This window comes from Mauremys mutica, chromosome 3 (assembly GCF_020497125.1).
Source record: "Mauremys mutica isolate MM-2020 ecotype Southern chromosome 3, ASM2049712v1, whole genome shotgun sequence".
Taxonomy (NCBI): domain Eukaryota; kingdom Metazoa; phylum Chordata; order Testudines; family Geoemydidae; genus Mauremys; species Mauremys mutica.
In genome coordinates this window covers 139,502,018-139,522,006 of record NC_059074.1, presented here as the reverse complement: position 1 = coordinate 139,522,006, position 19,989 = coordinate 139,502,018, and the positions used below count along the sequence as shown (strand labels likewise).

Here is a 19,989-nt window from a genome sequence, read left to right as displayed (position 1 = left end):
ACAGAGTGTACTTTAAAGAAGATTCAAGACGTGATCAGAGTCATACAGGATGCTACTACCACATGGGTTGAGGCGAATTTCACCTACCTTACCTTCTGCAGTTCACTTGAATATAGATAGTTGTTCCAGCTTTATGCAGGCAATGTGAATTTCATCTTTAGAGAGATGCTCCATGCAAGTGTTTGTTCTGTAAGTACATATTTATTAAGGTATGTTAGTGGTTTAATCACCTAGGAAAGAATTTATCTGGTCTGTGAAAGCTAATTTTTAAAAAATTTGATTTGAGTGCTAACCAAGAGCTCATGCAAATTACTTCATATTATAAAACACTTAGCATTAGACTACAACTTAATTGAAGGAATCTTGTACAAGGCTGTTTAAAGGAAAAAGTTTCCAGTTAGCTATATATCTTGGAAATTCTCTATGCCTTCCCCTTATATATGCTGGTCGCCCCTAGTAATAAGGTGTTATATGCCAAAAGATAACTAACTGCACAGCTTCTCCTTAAATTCAAAATGAGACACACAGAAAAAAATCAAGGTAAATTTATTGGTATTTACATATGTAACAAGACACATATGATAGAATAAGTTACAAAATACATTTAAAATATTTTCTTAAAAATTACACAAACTAAATGTTAAATCCATCCTGTGCACCTGCTGTTTTAACTTGATCCTGCGCCGAAGCACTTGGGAAAACTCACATGCTGAAAGTCTTATTTCAAACTTTGGAAAGGTGTTTGCGTTTGCATTCAAAAAGTTGTAATGATTTAATGTGTGAAACAGCTAAAGTAAATCATCTGAATTTAACCAGCAAAAGTTTTCTTTCACTTGAAACATTGCTTTGGGTCAGCTTCAACCAAGTCAGCATTCAGACTGGTACACAGGGTAACTGAAAGATAAAAATAAAAAAAGGGTTTATAAATAGCTTGTGTTCATAGAGTTACTTGAATTTCTAATTTGTTTGTCTCTCTTCTGAGAACTTAACCACAGGAAGAAAAGAAATTCATCAGTGGTTACGAATGTGGTAATACTATGTAAACAAATGCTGTTTCAAAGTTATACTTCCTGTGGACCTGCTGTCCTTGGCTTTTTCCAAGATCAAAAATCTTACAGGTAGTAAGAACAGAGCCATTTGATTCCTGAAAAACAAGATCTCCATGAGGTCTAGACATTGTTCATGTTTAGCAGTAAGTAAAAGCTCTTGCTTTAGGGCACGTCTAAGGTACTGCCCCTTCTCCTTTCCAGGAAAGAGGAGGCAGGTTTGTGCCAGAGACTATTTACTGTGAATTGTTCAGACTGTAGATAGTGTGGGCTGCTGTCTCAAAACAGGAAGCTGCTTCTGTTCTGTTAAGAAACCTCTGGTGGGAAGACTAATTTGCAACTTTTCAGCTCTTCCTAGCTATTGTGTGTATGTAAACACTTGCATTTCAGTACTTAGTTAATGGTGGTGCAATGAACAGTATTTGAGCTGGGATACCTATCTAGAATGAAACTCTGAATTAGATTACATTTTGATCAAAGATGTTTCATGTAAATTGTGAAAAAGGCCACTTAGAATAGCTGTAAGAACATTAGAAATTTATCTTTAGATGACTGAAGCTTTTATTGAAATTTATAAGGTAATTAGGACTTGAGTTGCTCCTAGAATTCAGAGGGCACTGGATTAAGCAAGGAGAATTCTGCTATTTAAGAAGATGTGGCTGATTTAGGGAAGCCAATAATCTGGTAAACAAGCAGTCTATTAAGGCAGTTGAGGGGAGAGAATAGTATGTGCCCCTCAATACAGTGCCTGGAACTAACCTAAGGAACAATGTCAGATGGGTCTATAGCAATCCAACTGTTTTTTATACTGTGTATATTATTCAACCTTTATATAGCATAACGAGGGTGGGAGCCAAACAGATTCTCTCTGATAGTTGGGTATGGATATTATTGCTGGTGCTCCTGATTTGGGAGCAACAGGAGTTCAGAGCAGAAGCCAGATTTTCAAAACTGGGAGCTTAAATGCCATGATTAGGTACCTACTTCAGTGGCCTTTTAAAAGTACTCAGCACTTTTAGAAATCCAGCCACCTATGTAGGTTTGTAAAGAGGGCCTTTGGACCCTAATTTTGGGCTTCTTGTTTTGAAGCAGTTTATTTGTAAAAGATATGCTATAGTTCAAACAGAAGTTAAGGACTTCATGCAGGAATTAGTGGCTGTGTCATACCAGACCAGATGATTATAATGGTCCCTTCTGGCCTTAACTCTGTCAGTGAAGATCATGGCCTGAGAACATCTTCGACAGTGAGTGGTGTACCAAGCAATTGACAATATTTAACCCATTTGCAGCTATGTGAGAGACAATTGCAAAGAACATGCTTTGAGTTTCATGACAGGAAGTAATAGAAAGGGAAATCAGAAGGCCCATGGCTAATTAAATTCAACCTCTATCAGAGAGAGGGGATTGAGGAGTTAAAATTCTCTGCTGGGCTGTGGGACAAATATTTTCAAAATAATTATTTCTAACTTAAAACTTCCAGAACCTTTATTACAACATTGTGAGCAAGTTGCTATAATAAACTAACATGGTGCCACCCTCAGTCATAAGGGAACAGCTAATATTACTTGTAAAGTGTGTAGTTCACACTGACCACTTTCTCCAGCATTTAAAACCTCTTAAGCACCTGATTGGTACTATCACAAGTTAACACCTTGTAGAAGGTGCTAAGAGCCCTCAAGTCCCATTCCTTGTGGTAGCTGAACAACTAGCAGGACTGGCCTTTTTGTTAAATCAGTAAAATACCAAGAACTTGTCCAGCAAATGTAAAAATATTTCTGTGGAAAAGATTTTCCGAACACTGTAGGCCAGACAGCATCTTTAACATTAGACACGTTTGTGGCCCTTAAATGCTAAGAATAAGGGACATATTAACATAGGGTTAGAGTGTGATGGAAGTAACTTGTCTGTTAAGGCAAATACAGATGCTGAATGTAATACTCAGTTTTTGTTTTTCCCACTTGTGTAACTGGATTAAAATGTAACTAGCCATTTTAAAAAGCTGGATTGAATTTGCAGCACAAAAAGTAGTGTATACTTGGGAATATGGGTAGTTTGGCATTATTGGTACCAGTGTGACCAAGCTGTCCAAGAGTGAGATGATTTACATGTTGACAGCCCTAGTTTACATGTCATTTGACGAGCGATTAAAAAAATTAACAGCATGATTAATTGCACTGTTAAACAATAATAGAATACCATTTATTTAAATACTTGAAAATGCAGAAAACATCCAAAAATATATTTCAGTTACAACACAGAATAAGAAGTGCACAGTGCTCACTTTATTACCAATACTTGCACTGTAAAAACTAAATAGTATTTTTCAGTTCACCTAATACAAGTACTGTAGTGCAATCTCTTTTTCGTGAAAGTCTAACTTACAACTGTAGAATTATGTACCATAAAACCTGCATTCAAAAATAAAAATGTAAAACTTTAAAGCCTACAAGGCCAATTAGTCCTACTTCTTGTTCAGCCAATCACTCAGACAAACAGGTTTGTATAAGTTTGCAGAAGATAATGCTACCTGAAAGTGAGGACAGGTGTTCTCATAGCACTGTTGTAGCCGGCGTTGCAAGATAGTTACATGACAGATGCACTAAAGATTCATATATCCCTTGATGCTTCAACCACCATTCCAGAAGACGTGTCCATGCTGATGACAGATTCTGCATGATAACGAACTAAAGCACTGTGGACTGATGCATGTTCATTTTCATCATCTGAGTCAGATGACACCAGGAGGTTGTTGGATTTTCATTTTTGGTGGTTTGGGTTCTGTAGTTTCCACATCACAGTGTTGCTCTTTTAAGACTTCTGAAAGCATGCGCCGCAGCTCGTCCCTGTCAAATTTGGAAGGCACTTCAGAGTCTCAAAACGAATGACAAGTTTCAGAGTAGCAGCCGTGTTAGTCTGTATCCGCAAAAAGAACAGGAGTACTTGTGGCACCTTAAATCGAATGCTGTAGTTACCTTTTTAGCGTTTTGTGAAATCTGCAGTGAAAGTGTTCTTAAAATGGACAACATGTGCTGGGTCATCATCCGAGACTGCTATAACATGAAATATATGGCAGAATGCAGGTAAAACAGAGCAGGAGACATACCATTCTCCCCCAAGGAGTTCAGTCACAAATTTAATTAAGACTTTTAAAACAAACAAACAAAAAGAGCATCTTCAGCATGGAAACATGTCCTCTGGAATAGTGGCCAAAGCATAGAAGGGGCATACGAATATTTAGCATATCTGGCACAAATACCTTGCAACGCCGGCTACAACATGCCATGCAAATACCTGTTCTCACTTTCTGGTGACATTGTAAATTAAAGGAGGGCAGCATTATCTCCTGTAAATGTAAACAAACTTGTTTCTCTTAGCAATTGGCTGAACAAGAAGTAGGTTCCTGAAGTTTTACCTTGTTTTGTTTTTGCATGCAGTTATGCAACAAAAAAACTACATTTGTAAATTACACTTTCACAAGAGATTGCACTTCAGTTCTTGTATGAGGTTATTGAAAAATACAATTTTTTGTTTATCAAAAATATAAGATGAGCACTGTACAGTTTGTATTCTGTGTTCTAGTTGAAATAGATTTAAATATGTAGAAAAACATCCAAAAATATTTAATAAATGTCAGTTGGTGTTCCGTTTAGTAGTTTAATAGTGCAATTAATTGTGATTAACAAATTAATCATGATTAAAAAATTAATCACGTGACATTAGGTCTGTCAATTAATCGCAGTTAATGTAAACCTGTTCTTCATTTTCAGATATTTACCTCTATTCATACCAATATTAAATGCAGCAATTGCTACAATTTTGAAGAAAAAAGCAGTTTCTGCTATAGGATCACATACAAATTTGAATAATAATCATAGGGACCAGCCTTCAATCTTCATTTTAGACCACAAGACAAATGTCTTTCTCTACCTAAAACCTTATCTATGTAAAAATCTGCATTCAAGTTTTAGTGACTAGTCCTCATTTCTCCAGGTTCCTACCTTGCCCCCATCAGCATCCATGTATGCGCTTCATGCCTCTATCTGCCTCATGAAATCAAGAGTTAGTGACATTTCAGTTGCACATATTCAAAGTTGCAAATGAAACATGCAACAATAAATTTAGCTGAAAGAGCACTGTGCACAATTAAAAAAATCAGGCCAAGACTTTCAAGCAATCTGAACAGCTACTGATATATCATAATGGGATTTAAAATAATTATATATTGAACACTGAGAAATGCAGGTGGCTATAGTACTGGGCATTTCTTAAAAAATACTCTGTACTTGCTGAATGAAACATTATTATCCATTCCCCCTCCCCCACACATACACACCCAAAAAACCCCCAAACCCAAACCCCACTACTACTGGGCTTTTTTTTTTTAATCTTCAAATAGCAACAAGCACTAAGTAACAGCACCTCGTTGGGATTAGATGATCAAGGCTCACCTTGCACATTATGTACAGCTAAGATCAGCAATGTTAACCAGCATCATTGTGACAGCACCACTCTTGGTTACTATTATTTTTATGGACATGGCAAGTATTTGGTTTTGGTATTGTGATCAATTTAAATATGAAATGTGGCATCATATGAAGTCTCAAAATAGGATCAATAGTGCCATATACTCAAAATTATTGCTTTTGAACAAAATACAAGAAGCTTAAAGGAATTCATATTTATCTAGACTTAAAATATCCAACTTATAATGAATTGTCCTTCATTTCCTTTAAACATTTGCCTTGTGCACCATACAGTTCTGTTGAGCTATGTTCCTGTTCCCATGGATCCAATGTTATTTAAAAACACTTCAGCTGGATTACTGAGGTTCTTGTTTTGCAGAAATAAATTTTTAAAAAGTCACCAACCTTCTTTCCTTCCAAGTCTCCCTGTTTGGATGCACTACTTTCTACTTCACAGAGGTGTTACAACCAATACATTAGACTGAAGTACTTTAAGATCTACTGCTGAAAACTGCTAGGTGGTGGTGGTGGTAAAAAGCCTTGACTGCAGCACATGTTCCCTGTTTTAACAAATGCATCTTTTACAACTGCAAAGCAGACTTTCAGTGGTAACAATATTCAATGTAGTTAGCAGCACAACATCTAGAAGGTAGTCGTGGTTGTGTACTGCTGCCCATCTGCTTTCTGAGGATCTTCCACATCTCAGAGTCCTTAGTGGGCTTCAGAGAGTCTCTGTCTCTCCTTGGTGCAGGGTTATTTCACTTTCTCTTAATGCAACATTCTTCAGCTTCTAAAGAGCTCAAACATGAAACACAGTGATTGCCATTAAATTTGCCAACATCTACAGGTGAATCTGAGGTAGGACAGTATTTTATTCTAGTGAAAATTGGTAACTCGGGTGCTCTTGTCAGCATTAAAAAGACAACATTTTCCAATGGTTACGACACTGATAATGTGTGTTATTTAGTTAGTTCTAGGTTAAAGCATACTGGTATTTGCCATGCATACGCTAATACTAGCCTACTTTGGGGTGAACAACAGCATGATTAAAACACTGATTTTCCTTTCACGTTGCAGTTTGGTACTACAAAATTCCTCTCTTGGTCCTGTTCATGTTAACGAAAGTCCAAACTTCATGTATGAACCCAGAAACTTGCTTTGTTCATGAGCCAGAGGGCTTGGTCACATTGATACGGTCAAATCAGTTAATTTACTTAGTCACAGAAACACAGGCTTCATTATGTGCTAGATTTGGAGACGGCATTTAATTCAGCAGTTCAGTTACAGTTTAAAAAGTCACGATTCTTTTCCTGCTTTCCAAAGTAGTGAATGATTAAAGGGGCAGCATCCAACTTAAAAATCAGTGTCTGAAAAATGTTACTTTTAACAGTAACGTGCAGACTGCACCCTACATAAGTAAGGCCTTAATCCTGCCATTTCTTGTGCTAGGGTGTACTGCTGTGCCCATACAGATCCCCACTGTTTCCCCTGTGCAGTCTGTCTCCCTTGTTTGGGTGGGGTTTTCGCACTGCAACAAGGGAGGCAAAAAACCTTTTTTTTTTAAACAGGGAAATGAGATTGCAAAACCACAACCAGAGGGTGGGGGTCTCAGGCGTTACACCCTAAAACTAGAGTTTTCAAAATGATTACGTTTCAAGTTGAGAGGCAGTTCTGCGTTTCAATACTACATGCTAATGCTGTTAAACAAGGAATTTTCTGTTGCCTACTATCATATGACATGAAGGATGAAACAAAAATTTCTGATTGGAATTAATGACACAAGTAGTATTTGTTCTGCTTAGATGCATCTCACAGCATTTTCTTAATTGAGTGTAGGTTTAATCAGAGTGTGGGTACAACTATCAACTGCCCTGCCATCCCTTTTAATCAATGAGTTATTTCTGTACTCTGAAGATTGTGTTTCATGGTGGTTTTCCTTCTTGATACAAGACTTTAGCAAAGTCTTTATCTTTCTTGATGGCTGCAGAACATTTCCCTATGATTTTCTTTTCTCTTGTTCCCAGTATTGGCATGGTACCTGTGTTCGCAGGAACTGCACCTCCTCTGTTAGCATCTGCCTCTCTCTGAAGAGCTGATTCTGTTTGTTGAGTAACTCCACTAGCTGCTGGGCAGTGGTTTGGCAATGCTTGTCAAGCTGGTGTAACCTGGATAAAACAGATAATAGGATACAGCATGGCTCTGGAATTTACCACAAGGGCTTTGATATGAACCCGCAAGAGTACCGTTTATGTATGACAATAGAGCTCAGCTTGGTCATCATGCGGGAGTAAACTGTTCTGCAGAGGATATTTAATATAGTTCATCTCCATCCCTTAAAGAAGAGCATTTTAAAATGTTTTCAATTTTCAATTAAAAGCTGAAGGGCTAACAAATTAAACAGAACCCGCGTGCTAGTACATGTATTTCAGAATTGCATATATCATATTCCTCTCCTACAGGAAAAGAAGTCAATGGGATATTACAGTTGCAGGGCTTCTGCCTTCAGAATCAGCATCGCTGCAAACTTCCTACATCAACACTAATCCAGACAGCTAATAAAATCCAAGCTCACCAATTGTGTGATACCATATCACACCCAACCTGGACATATTGCTTTTCACAACCTACACTGAGTCCCAATGCTCTTCACAGGAAGCAACATTCATTTAGCTTCTCCAAATAAGCCTGGTCTTAACTAAAAGAGGGGGAAGAGATGGTTTGAAACTGGTCAATGAACTTTGAATACAGTGACAGGGATTCCTAGGGGAATAAAATGGTGAATAAGACTGAAAACACAAAAGCCTGGCCTGTAATTAGGGTTGGAAGGATTAGATTTTTGTTGGTCAATGTTGATTTCATCACATACACACAAATTGGGGGGGGGGGGGGGAATTCACTTGCCGATAAACTTAGAGACAGGCAATGTATGAAAAATGCTGCTTCAGAACTTGCCAAGCGTATTGATAATAGAAAAAACAGGCCTCAGGAACTTTTACCGCTGTGTCATGAAAAAGCCAATCACTCCTCTAGCTGTACAGTGCCAGTCTATCAGGCGGAGTGCCTGCCAGCACCCTTCTCAGGGAATAGTGAAAAAGGAAAAATCGGCCATTTCCTGCCATAAGGAAAGTAAAAAGCAAACAAGCTGGAAGTTGTATTTAAACAAATGCACCTCACTTGCTCAAGTTCCTGGATACTTTCCTGGGGTAGTGTTCAGTAAGTTTTATGATGAATTATGAAAACCAAAAAACCTCCTCAATAAAATAGACTCTAAATGACAAAGCAGATGAATACAAGGGGATTATGATTTGCATTGCATCAGCTCCCAAAGATCCTAATCAGAAAGGGGGCATTCCTGTGCTAGGTGCTGTATTAGGAGAAGACAGTCACTGTACAAAATGGGTATCAGGAGGGAACAAGTGGCACACAGGGCCACTATAACAGGTGGTGTCTGAAAGCAGTCACGATATGGCTCAACAATAAAGTCTTGAGTACAGCCAAAGCATATACTATTGGAAGTGTTACATCTACATTTACCTGGCCAAAATAATGCATGCAGGGCTTTCAAATTGAGGTTAGACACTCAGAACCTATGTTCATGAAACACACAACTACTGTAGTATTCTGCACAGGAACACGAGTGTCGCATACAAACAGCTCCTCAGATAATCTGAAGAGCTCATATCCATTACTGTACTAGTGCTTGCAGGTTGGGTGAGTGCTGTGTGTTTGGTTTTTGTTCGAAGGAAAATGTAAATGGACTCCTTTGTCATATCTGTTTACATTTATACAGCTGGTGCCATTAACAACTGAACCCTTCCTTGGGTAGCACTAGAGTGAAATACTGTGGTATCTCAAATGCCACTACAGTAACTGGGAGTAAATGCTGACCTTCCAACTGGGGCCATTGCAAGTACAGTGTCTATTAACACCCAACATAAGAATGGCCCTACTGGATCAGACCAAAGGTCCATCTATCCCAGTATCCTGTCTTCAGACAGTGGCCACTGCCAGGTGCCCCAGAGGGAATGAACAGAACAGTTAATCATCAAGTGATCCATCCCGTCGCTCATTCCCAGCATCTGGCAAACAGAGGCTAGGGACACCATTCCTGCCCATCCTGGCTAATAGCCATTGATGGATCTATCCTCCATGAATTTATCTAGTTCTTTTTTGAACCCTGTTATAGTCTTGGCCTTCACAACATCCTCTGGCAAGGAGTTCCACAGGTTAGCTGTGCGAAGAAATACTACCTTCCCCCCTAAACAATCAGCACTTCTGACAAACCCTATAAAAACAACCCCTTACCAGAGTGCATGGAAGGAGAAACCACAATTTTGTAAGGAAACATCTACATGCCCAGCTTTTAAAAGCTCATTAGACATTTTTTTTTGAATAATGACATCTTGGCAGTTTCTTGATGATCAAATGAATTGGGGGGAAAATAGAGATGTTGCCGAGATGGGTCTGACCCAACACTCCGAAGCCAAGCACCCCATAACACTGGGGAGCTTGGAACCAGATCGGAACAGGAGAGCTGACCCCACCTTAGGATAGACTGAACCAAAACCCTGGAAATGACCACCACCGAATATAGATGAAATTTAGTGGCTTGGGCCATGGATCCAAACTTTGTGGCTTAGGTCTTTTAATACTAAGTTCTTCAAGGTAGGGTGATTGTTGCCAAGGGCCTGCATATTTATTGTGCTAGGCTTGCAATTAAGCCTAACTTTAAACGTGATTTTAATGGGACAACGTACACACTTAAAGTTAGGCATGTGCTTAAGTATCTTGGGCTACGTCTATACTACCCACCCGGGTCGGCGGGTAGTGTTCGACTTCTCGGAGTTCGATATATTGCGCTAGACGCAATATATCGAACTCTGAATGCGCTCCTGTCGACTCTGGAACTCCACCACCGCGAACGGCGGTGGCGGAGTCGACGGGGTAGCTGCGGACTTCAATCCCGTGGTGTCTGGACGGGTGGGTAGTTCGAGTTCAGCTACGCTTTTCGCGTAGCTGAACTTGCGTACCTTGGTTCGACCCCCCGCCCCAGTGTAGACCAGGCCTTGGTGAATCAGGGCTCACATGAATGAAAGGCCATGACCTAGGCTGAACTAGGGCTATGCCCCTAAACTACCTCTAATGACAAACTGGAGATGGAATTGAAAGCTTCTATGCAGTAATTCTGTCATGTACTTTATTATCTCTCAACTGAGGTGTAAAATAAACCAACTGAACTTACATACATCAGCTCTGCATCTGGCCACCTTGCAATATATACGCTGTTAGGAACTGCCCTGTTCAACTTTGGCGCTAGTAAATGCTTCCTCAGCCAGGACTGAAAAAAAAAAAACCACTTTCTTCATAATAAAAGTTGCACAAAACCAGGTTGAAAAGAATAAGACAATGTGAGAGGATGATCCCAAAACCACATTTTCCAATCTGCTATGTGCCATAATATGATTTTTCCCCCCACACTACTGCAATAGTGCTGCTGCACAACCACATTTCAGACCACATGGTCCTCTTGGTGTGGACTATATTGCTATGTATTTAGCAATGTCTATTATCATGTTAGCACATGTGCAAATGGAGCTGATTTTACAAGCTTTATTACCATGTACTGGAGATCAGAAAGAAGCTGTAAGCACAACCCAGCAAGCTGCAAACCCTGACAGCTGGTTTTAGGCTGCCAACTAAGTGAACAAAGAGACCATTTGATAGCATAGAAAGTATTTCTAATTACAGTCTCACACCTTGTATAACTTCTAAGGCATAACACATTAACACACAAGTTCACTACTTTATGTATTTCTTTACTCTGGTTGTGTGATTTCAGGGACCTAGAAATTGTGTCCTTTTTGTGTAAACAGATGCAGTACCTCTTCCAGAAGCAATATATCCCTTCCAGTGTAAGAGAGGAAGCAATGTCTACTGTGAAGCAGTGTAGTTATAGAGGATATGACACCAAACTAGGGAAAGTTGACAGCTGGGTTCTATTCCCTGCTCGGTCACTGGCTCACTATCAGGGGCGGCTCCAGGCACCAGCACGCCAAGTGCGGCAAGCCACGGGGGGCGCTCTGCCAGTCGCCGCGAGGGCGGATAGCAGGTTGCCTTTGGCGGACATGCCTGCAGAGGTCCCGCTGGTCCCGTGGCTTCGGCGGACCTCCTGCAGGCTGCCGCCAAATCCGCGGGACCGGGAACCTCCCGCAGGCAAGCCGCTGAAGGCAGCCTGCCTGCCATGCTTGGGGAGGCAAAATACCTAGAGCCGCCCCTGCTCACTATGTGACTTGAGGACAGTCACAATCTCTCCCTGCCTTAGCACACCAGCTATAAGGTAGGTATTATCTACCCCTTTTTACAAATCACTTAGAACTCTTCATCCAGAGATTCCCTATCAGTGCTAGGGAGTTACTATTATAAATTACTTTCTTCACAGAGACAGAGCAAAGGAAAACTTTAAAGAATCTCCTATTAGTTCTGTCCTACCCCTTTAGCGTCTTGAGGTCTAGAAAACTTTTTGACTCCAGGTTCCTAAACTCTGATAGTGCTAAGGGCCTGGTCCGACTCCTACCAACTTCAAGATAAATTAAAATAATAAACTGAACTTGGACTGATTTATAAATATTCCATAAAGGGCACCACCTCTCCTTTGTCCTAGTGCCTTGACATGTTTTAAAAACATGGTCCCCAGGGACACTCCTTTACTCAATAATTAACATCACCAGCAACTAAAGCCATAGCTAAGCTCTACAACCCCGCATCAGCATCCTCCCAGACCCTCACAGCAAAGCAACTGGTGTTTTCACGTTGATAGTGCACATCACTATTTTGTATCAGAGGAAGCAAATTGCAATGATAGATGGCCCTAATACAGAATGCCATTCCAGGTGCCCCCTCTCTTTCATGAGTGAGCTCCAGCTCTGGCACCCTCACTAATCCCAATTCTGGCAGCTCGGCACAGGGAGAGCAGTGGTCTCCCAGAGAGATGGGTCCCAGGGCATCTGATGCTTTACAGATCAAAATCAACGTCTTACATTCTGCTGGACCCTTGACAGATAGCCCATGTGACCCTAAAACCTTATTGGGTCAGGCCCCTATTGTCTGTCTACCCAGGATGACACATCTTGCTTTAAGCATATGAAAGATAATTCAATTAGAGGCAAACTATTGCAAGCGAAGAGTAACAAGTCTTTAGTTATACAAGTATTACTTATTATGCAGTTCAGTTATGTAAACAAATTCTAACCATGCTAGCACTACCCTACATTTAGACCATTTAAAGCATAATCTGACAAAAGGAAATAGCTCCCATCTACAAATCATACATTTAAAATTATTCTCCATCTGTTGCCTCATATTACAAAAATTCCCAATTTACACAGAGGGGTAAGGGAGCAAAAGATAGCAATATGGGACATAAGCACAGGTTGGCAACTGGTTACATAAAAAAAAAAGTAAACAAGATTTGGGGCATAAGGAACTGCAGCTTTAGTTTGTTTCAGAGAGAAAATAAATTCTTATTCTAAACCTTAATAATCACCTGTTAGTGGTGCTATTCAGAATGTACATGCAGCTTTATTTCAGAGTGGCCCAACATGAGGTGCACTGTTTTTGAAGTGAGGTATATGCAACACTGAACCCTCAGAAATCCCAGTTAGTATGTTAAGTTCCTTGGGGCAGAGACCATGGGCCAGGTCCTACAAAGAAGTAGGAGATGAGGGTACTCAACACCTTGCAGGATCAAGTCCCACATCTTCATGTTCTGCACAACAAATAGCCTTAAATCTAAAATCAGTGTCCCTAAGGGTACACCTACACTGCAAAGGGAGGGGGGGGGAAGGAGAGAGAGAGAGAGAGAGAGGGTGGTGATGGACGGCAGGAGAGAGATCACTTGATCATTACCTGTTAGGTTCACTCCCTCTGTGGCACCTGGCATTGGCCACTGTCGGTAGACAGGATACTGGGCTGGATGGACCTTTGGTCTGACCCAGTACGGCCGTTCTTATGTTTTTAGAGAACCTGGCAACAAGTCTCAGAGCCCAGGGTTTACAGACTTGGGTTAATGCTAAGGTGCTAAAAATAGCAAAGACCTTCCCACTCAGTCTGGAACTCAGCTCTGAAACCTGGCAAAGGGGGGTGGGTCTCAGATCCTGAGTGGAAATGTCTACACTGCTATTTTTAGTGCTGTAGCATGAGCCCAAATCTCTCAACCTGGGCTCTGAGACGTGTGTGTGTGTGCGCGCGTGTGTGCGTGCGCGCCCTTAATGAGTTCTCATTAAGTGGACAGACCTGCATGGAGATGAAAAGGAAGTGACTGGATAAGTATCTCTTAGCTCTCATAAATTACATTGAGCAAGGACAATACCAAAGTAAAAAGAATCCCAGCTAATAGAGAATACTATTCAGGCTGTCAGGGAGCTCAGGGTATGTGGCACACTGGGTTTTGGGCAAGCCTTCTACACTGCGGTGAATCTCATCCAAAGAAAATAAAGTTTCAGTGCACAAAATGATAGTGACACAACAGAAAGTTACGTTGACATTTTCTGTGTACCAGACAAAATGATATCTTCACAGGTGCGAAGTATTTAGTATGTCTATTCTAATAGTGAGGCTTTAGACAAACATATTGACAGGTCTCTGCCCTGGGGAGTTTGCAATCTAAATTATACTCAACAATCCCACAGGTGACTATGAACAAAGAGGAGAGAATGGTATGAAGCTTGTGAATCCATCTCCAGACGTTTACATTTATTTTCAATAAACGGATCTACTGGGGTTTGCAGACAGCATCCAAATTTAAGAGCAGGATTGGGGATCTTAGACTTGAAGAAGTGCGCTGAAAAGATTACTTATTTTAGTGCCATCAGGTTATGCATGCAAGGCATTTCCACTCTTCACTGCATAGCTGAATTTGCTGAAGTAGTATGATTGAATTACAGCAACCTGCAGCAGCTAAATCACCAAATCCAATAATCATGCTGCATTTACTGGCACACATCTTAATTAGGTTTTAATACAAGTAATCTGATAACTACTCCTGGCCAGCCAGAGCAGGACTGTCAATGCTGAAAGCTGTGTTATTTAGCTGCTCTTCCTGTATACTGCAGCAGCCTCCCCGCTGACCCTTGTCAAAGAACCCCATCTGCTGGTTGCCACGGTAACTGAAGGCAACCAATTGAGCTGAACAGAGTGACTTGGAAATAAAGTCAATGGCCAAAGGAATTTAGGTAAGAGTAATAAATCATTTAGTAAAAGGGAGTCTTCATAAATCTATAAGTGTTATGGTAACAACTGCATAACTGCAGGCTAGAGGAGCAGTGGTGGATCACAAGTTCAGATGCACACAGATCCATTTCTTTTTCAGCATCAATAAGTTTTGTCATAAAAAAGCCCAGAGCATGTTATTTGTACAGAGAGCGACATTGAAAAGGGCTTTCTTTTTAGGCAGAAAGCAAAGCAGCAACCCACTTATTTCTAATGTCCACATTTAATTTATTGGGTTTTGTTTTTAAGTAGAGGCAATGGATTAGCTGCTTTCAGTTACAGTGGTATAATTCATGAGTAACTCGATGGGAGCCCACAGTGTTAGTCCTGAATCACAAAGGTGCAAGAGAGTATAATATAACCCAATATCAAGACAATTTCACACTGATTTTGAAATCCATCAGCTATTTGTTAATCTCGCATATTTGTGAAAAAAAACTATATAAATTTTAAAAAGCACATAGTGCTTAGAAGCAAGATGGTAAAAAAATCCAGAAAGCACAAACTAAATACAAGTCACTTGTAAACTAAAAGAAAACAAAGCAGAACAATCCATCTGTATGCTTCTGCCCTTCCCCAATACCATTTTTAGCGGCGGAATTCAAAATTACTAGTTGATGGGTACATGGCAACACTAGGTCTCAAAAGACAATGGTGTAAGCGCTAAAGCAGTTCAGTTACTGTGTGTCATGCTGCAGCATCATGAGTTGCTAAAAAGTCCAATTCTTGAGTAGCAGTCCTCGTCACAGATGGTGCACGTATACGGCACAGGGCCAGAAGATGAGACTGGTGCAGCACTGGTGGTTCTTGAGGCCTGCTGCACTTTTCTCCGTTTGCACTCTCTGCTTCTCTCTCAACCACCTTTCTTCAGATTCTTTGCCTGCCTGGTGCAGCACAGTCAGGGTAGCCTGTTGCTAGCTGCTTCTTCCCAGTTTGCAGTGTTGATATTGAAAGTTTTCAAATCCCTCCTGCAAACATCCTTGAACCTGAGCCTAGATTGGCCCAGTGGCCTTGGAGAATCCACAAGTTCTCCATACAGGAGGTCCTTGGAATGCATCATCCATCCAGTGCAGGATGACCAAGTGAACAAAGATATCTGTGTGTGTTTGGCAATTTTACTTTCTCAAGTACACCTCTACCCCAATATAACATGACCTGATATAAGGCGGATTCACATACAATGTGGTAAAGCTCTGACACGCTGCTCTGAGCAGCGTGTTAAGGGTGCCGGGCCAGGACGGGGCCAAGGGTTTGATAAGGGGCAGAGGGTCTCAAGGGTGGTCAGGGGCTTCCCCAGACCAGGGTCTGGGGGCGCAGGAGCTGTGGGAAGGCACTTTTGGGGGCCCTGCAGTCCCAGAGTGGTCCGAGGGATTAGTGGGGGGCCAGGAGCAGCCCGCTCTGCTTCTCTCGCCCCAGCCGTGTCGCTCGGGGGAGGGGGCTTGGGGGAAAGAGATCCCCCTGCACTCACCAGCAGTGGCGGAAGCGGAGCAGCCCGGCCCCAGCCCGTTGCACTCCACCAGCTCCCAGCCGCAGCGCTCCGCTTCCCGCCGCAGGTGAGTGTGGAGGGCGTCCTTTCCCCAACCTCCCCGCATACACTGGCAGCGGGAAGTGGAGCGCTGCGGCTGGGAGGTGGCAGAGTGGAGCGGGCTGGGGCCAGGCTGCTCCGCTTCCCACCACTGCTGGTGAGTGCCTGTCAGGGGGCGGGGTGGTGGTGGATAGGAGTCGGAGCAGTCAAGGGACAGGGGGGTTGGGTAGGGGGTGGGGTCCTGGGGGTGATTAGGGAGGAGGATCTCTGGAGGGGGCGATCAGAGAACAAGGAACGGGGTGGGGGAGCAAGTTTGATATAACGCGGTCTCACCTATAACATGGTGAGATTTTTGGTCTCCCGAGGACCGCATTATATCAGGAGGTGTATTTCAGTATCAGGAATTTTGGTTTCTCACTTGGTATTTACAATACAAACAAAGACAACAGGTATGGAAAGTGTTTAGCTTTCTTGCATGCCTGCTGTAGGTGGTCCAGCTCTCACCATACAGCAGCATGCTCAGGATGCATATGTGGTAAACCCATATTTTGCTGTTCAATGTCAGTTTCCTATTATCCCACATGACTTGGCCAGTTGACCAAATATGGTGGCTGCCTTTCTGATGCGAGAATTAAGCTAGTAATCTATATATAGGTTATCCAATATATTTGATACTAAGTATGAGAACGCATGCACAACTGCTAGTGTAGCGCCAGCTATTAAAACTTCTAGGGCAGTCAAGACACCTTGTGCCATAATCATTGTCTTCTTTAGACTGATGGATAGTCCAAATTCATCACAAAGCAAACAAAGATATTGTTGCACTATGTGCAAAGAGCACTGCACCAACTGCAAAAGTAGTTCTCTTATCAATATAGGTTTAACCTTGCTTTTTTCTCCTAAACATGCAATGTTGAAGAGTTTTCAATTTGATCTTGTATGGAGATTTATATCCTTGGTGCTAGATGAGAAAGTATGACTAATTAGCAGAGAGAAAAATATACCAAAGAGTGTTAATGCCTAAACACATCCTTGTTTGGTACCACTGTAGATTTTCAAAGCTGTCAGACTGATCAACATCATATTGGACTGTAGTCTTCATGAGAGAATCGAATCAAACTAAGGAGAACTGGAGGGCAGCCAATTCTCTCTAGCAATTGAAAAGAGTCCTTTCTGCCAACCAGGTCAAATGCCTTTGTAAGATCTATGAAGGTCAGAGAGAGATTTTCCTTGTTCTAGACAACTTCAAGAAAATGGTCTAAGTGTGAAGACCATATCAATAGTTGATCTACCATCATGGAAGCTGCACTGACTGGATATATGTGTTCAGCAAGAACTTGCAGTCTGTTGAGAATGACCAGTACAAATGCCTTGCCAGCAACACTAAGGAGAGAGATTCCTATGTAGTTGTTACAATCACACCAATCTCTTTAATTTTTATACAATGTTACACTGTTGGCATCCTTCATGTCTTGGGGTACCCTCTTTCCCACCACCAAACAAACATTGTGCAAATATTGAAGCACAGCCAGTTCTTGTTTCATACTTCAGGCAGAATTCCATCTTTTCCTGTGGCCTTTCCTGATGCCAGGCAGGTGGCTGCCTTTTCAAGTTCATGTATAGTTGGTTCTATATCAAGCATTGATTGCCTGGAGCCTGGGGATTACGTTTAATGCTGCTTCAGAAACGGTGGTTTTATCTGAATAAAGTTTGTGATACTGTTCCACCCTACACTGCATCTGTTTGATTCTGTCAATGATGATACCATTAAGAGATTTGAGTGGAGCAGACTTCTTAGCTAAAGGACCTGTTTGTTTGTTTTTATTATATCATATGTACCTCTTAGATCTTCATTCTCAAAGGAAATTTGTATATTCTAGCACAAACTGAGCCAGTATGATTGAGCACATTGCCTTGCTGTTTGTTGAAATGTGCTCTTGGCTGCTCTGAGGTGAACATGAGTGTTGTTCCATGCTGCACCAGAATTCAGTGGAGGTGCAACCAATGACAACTTCCCTGAGTTAACTGGAAATACCTTTCTTGGTCTTCTGTATTATTGATATTCCGGGGTGTAAAACAGCTGTGTTTAGTATGATGGATATCTATAATGAAAGCCTTATTTTGCAGCACACAAGCACATGGTCTGTGTCATAGTCTGCATGTGAAAACTGAGTATGGAGAACATCCTGCAGGGTTGGTTTTTTTTTGTTTTTTTTACAGGTGACCATTAAATCCAGTTGGTGCCAATGTCCAGATCTCGGACATCTCGGACCCTTTGATGATGATTGCCTTGGAAGTAGGTAACGGTAATGCACAGTCCTTGTTGGGTGCAGAGTTCCAATAATCTTTGCCCATTGCCAATCAATTTTCTCATTCCATGGGACCAACATGATCTTCTGATCTGAGCCAGCTCTAGCACTGAAGTTTATCAATAGAGTCACTCATGCCATGGTTGCTTACTGATGACATTGTTGAGTTGCTGACAGAACAAGTCCTTCTCTTCAGAAATGGAGGAAAGTGTTGGGGCATATGTACTGATGGAGTTGGCAAAGCCACTTCTAGAAGATATTACTGATAAAATACGTTTTGATGTTGCAATGAGACATTTGACCATGGATGCTAATAAGACTGCAAAACCCACCCTGTGTTCACTTTTTCTGTGCCACCCTCCCCCCCACACACAAAAAAAGGTATAATGTATCTTGCGTTGACCTGTGTCAGCTAGTCTGGTTTCAGAGAGACCTGTGGCAGCTAGTCTGGTTTCAAACTTCTCTAGCTCTCTATCGATTATGGCCCTTTCTAGGGTCACTGACCTCCTCTAGGTCATTTGACATACCTAGATGTCTTACAAGTAAGTTTGAAGAGGGTTACTATCGTACCCAAACCTTTGGCAATGGAAATAAGGAGGCAGAACTTGCCTTAGGATCAAAGTCCATCCCTCAGTGGTACTGACTGAAGCCAAGGACTTGGATCCAAGACATTTGGAAGCCAGCACAGCTGCAGAAGATACTGGAACACAAAGCTGAGTTACAGTACCAACCAACTAATATTTTCTCCAGTGGGTTTGGTTCAGGGTTTCATCCCCTAGCCTTTATTAAGCCAAGAGCTGGCTGCAAGGCAGCAGCAACAGATGGAGATTACCCTTTTATGGATATTGTTTTTCATTCCGGTGGGTGTCCGGCATGTCCCACATCACTCAGTGAGTAGTGGGGTTCACAGCTTAGTTGCTGGGGACTCAACCTGCAGCAAGTTGTACTGGGTTATGTGGTACCAGTAGCAGGCCTGACATTACCAGATACTCAAAATAATTAGTGTGCAAGGTAGTTTCAATGGGTGCACTTCATAAATAATTACATCAAAAAATACTTTAAAAGAATATCAAGTTTGCAGAGTCAGCACTCAAAATTTAGGAAATGCCAAAAATACGGTTACCTTTGCAACCTCTCGTAGTTATAGACCCTTCTCCTCCTCAGCTTCTCTCCTTATCCCCTTTTTCCCCTCCCACCCACCACCCCCACTTGCCCCAGTCACATTGCAGCACTTGTTCTCTTCCTCCTCAGCGCCTATCCACCACCTAGCTCCTGCTTCCTGCCCCCTGGCCCCCACCCCCACCCCATTCTGCACCTTTATACCCTCTAGCTTCTTCCCCCTCTTCTTCTAACCACATCCCTCACTAACACGTCTGTCC

At 41.7% G+C, this 19,989-nt stretch overlaps 1 protein-coding gene across 8 annotated transcripts in view; it reads right to left on the bottom strand.

Moving 5' to 3' along the window:
* Positions 1-536: 536 nt before the first annotated feature.
* The window catches only part of SDCCAG8 (SHH signaling and ciliogenesis regulator SDCCAG8), a 152,454-nt gene continuing 133,001 nt past the window's right edge, over positions 537-19,989 (bottom strand). Inside the window, exons 17-19 of one of the 8 annotated variants that reach the window (XM_045008480.1) lie at positions 7,548-7,674; positions 5,045-5,086; positions 537-894 (exon numbers count right to left, since the gene is read on the bottom strand). In XM_045008480.1, the coding sequence (XP_044864415.1) occupies positions 5,075-5,086; positions 7,548-7,674 (139 nt within the window). In that variant the 3' untranslated portion in view covers positions 537-894; positions 5,045-5,074. Of the gene's footprint in view, positions 895-5,044; positions 5,091-5,473; positions 6,308-7,541; positions 7,675-19,989 lie in introns of those variants that run through there. The other 7 variants (XM_045008478.1, XM_045008477.1, XM_045008481.1 and 4 more) reach the window with 7 other exon arrangements.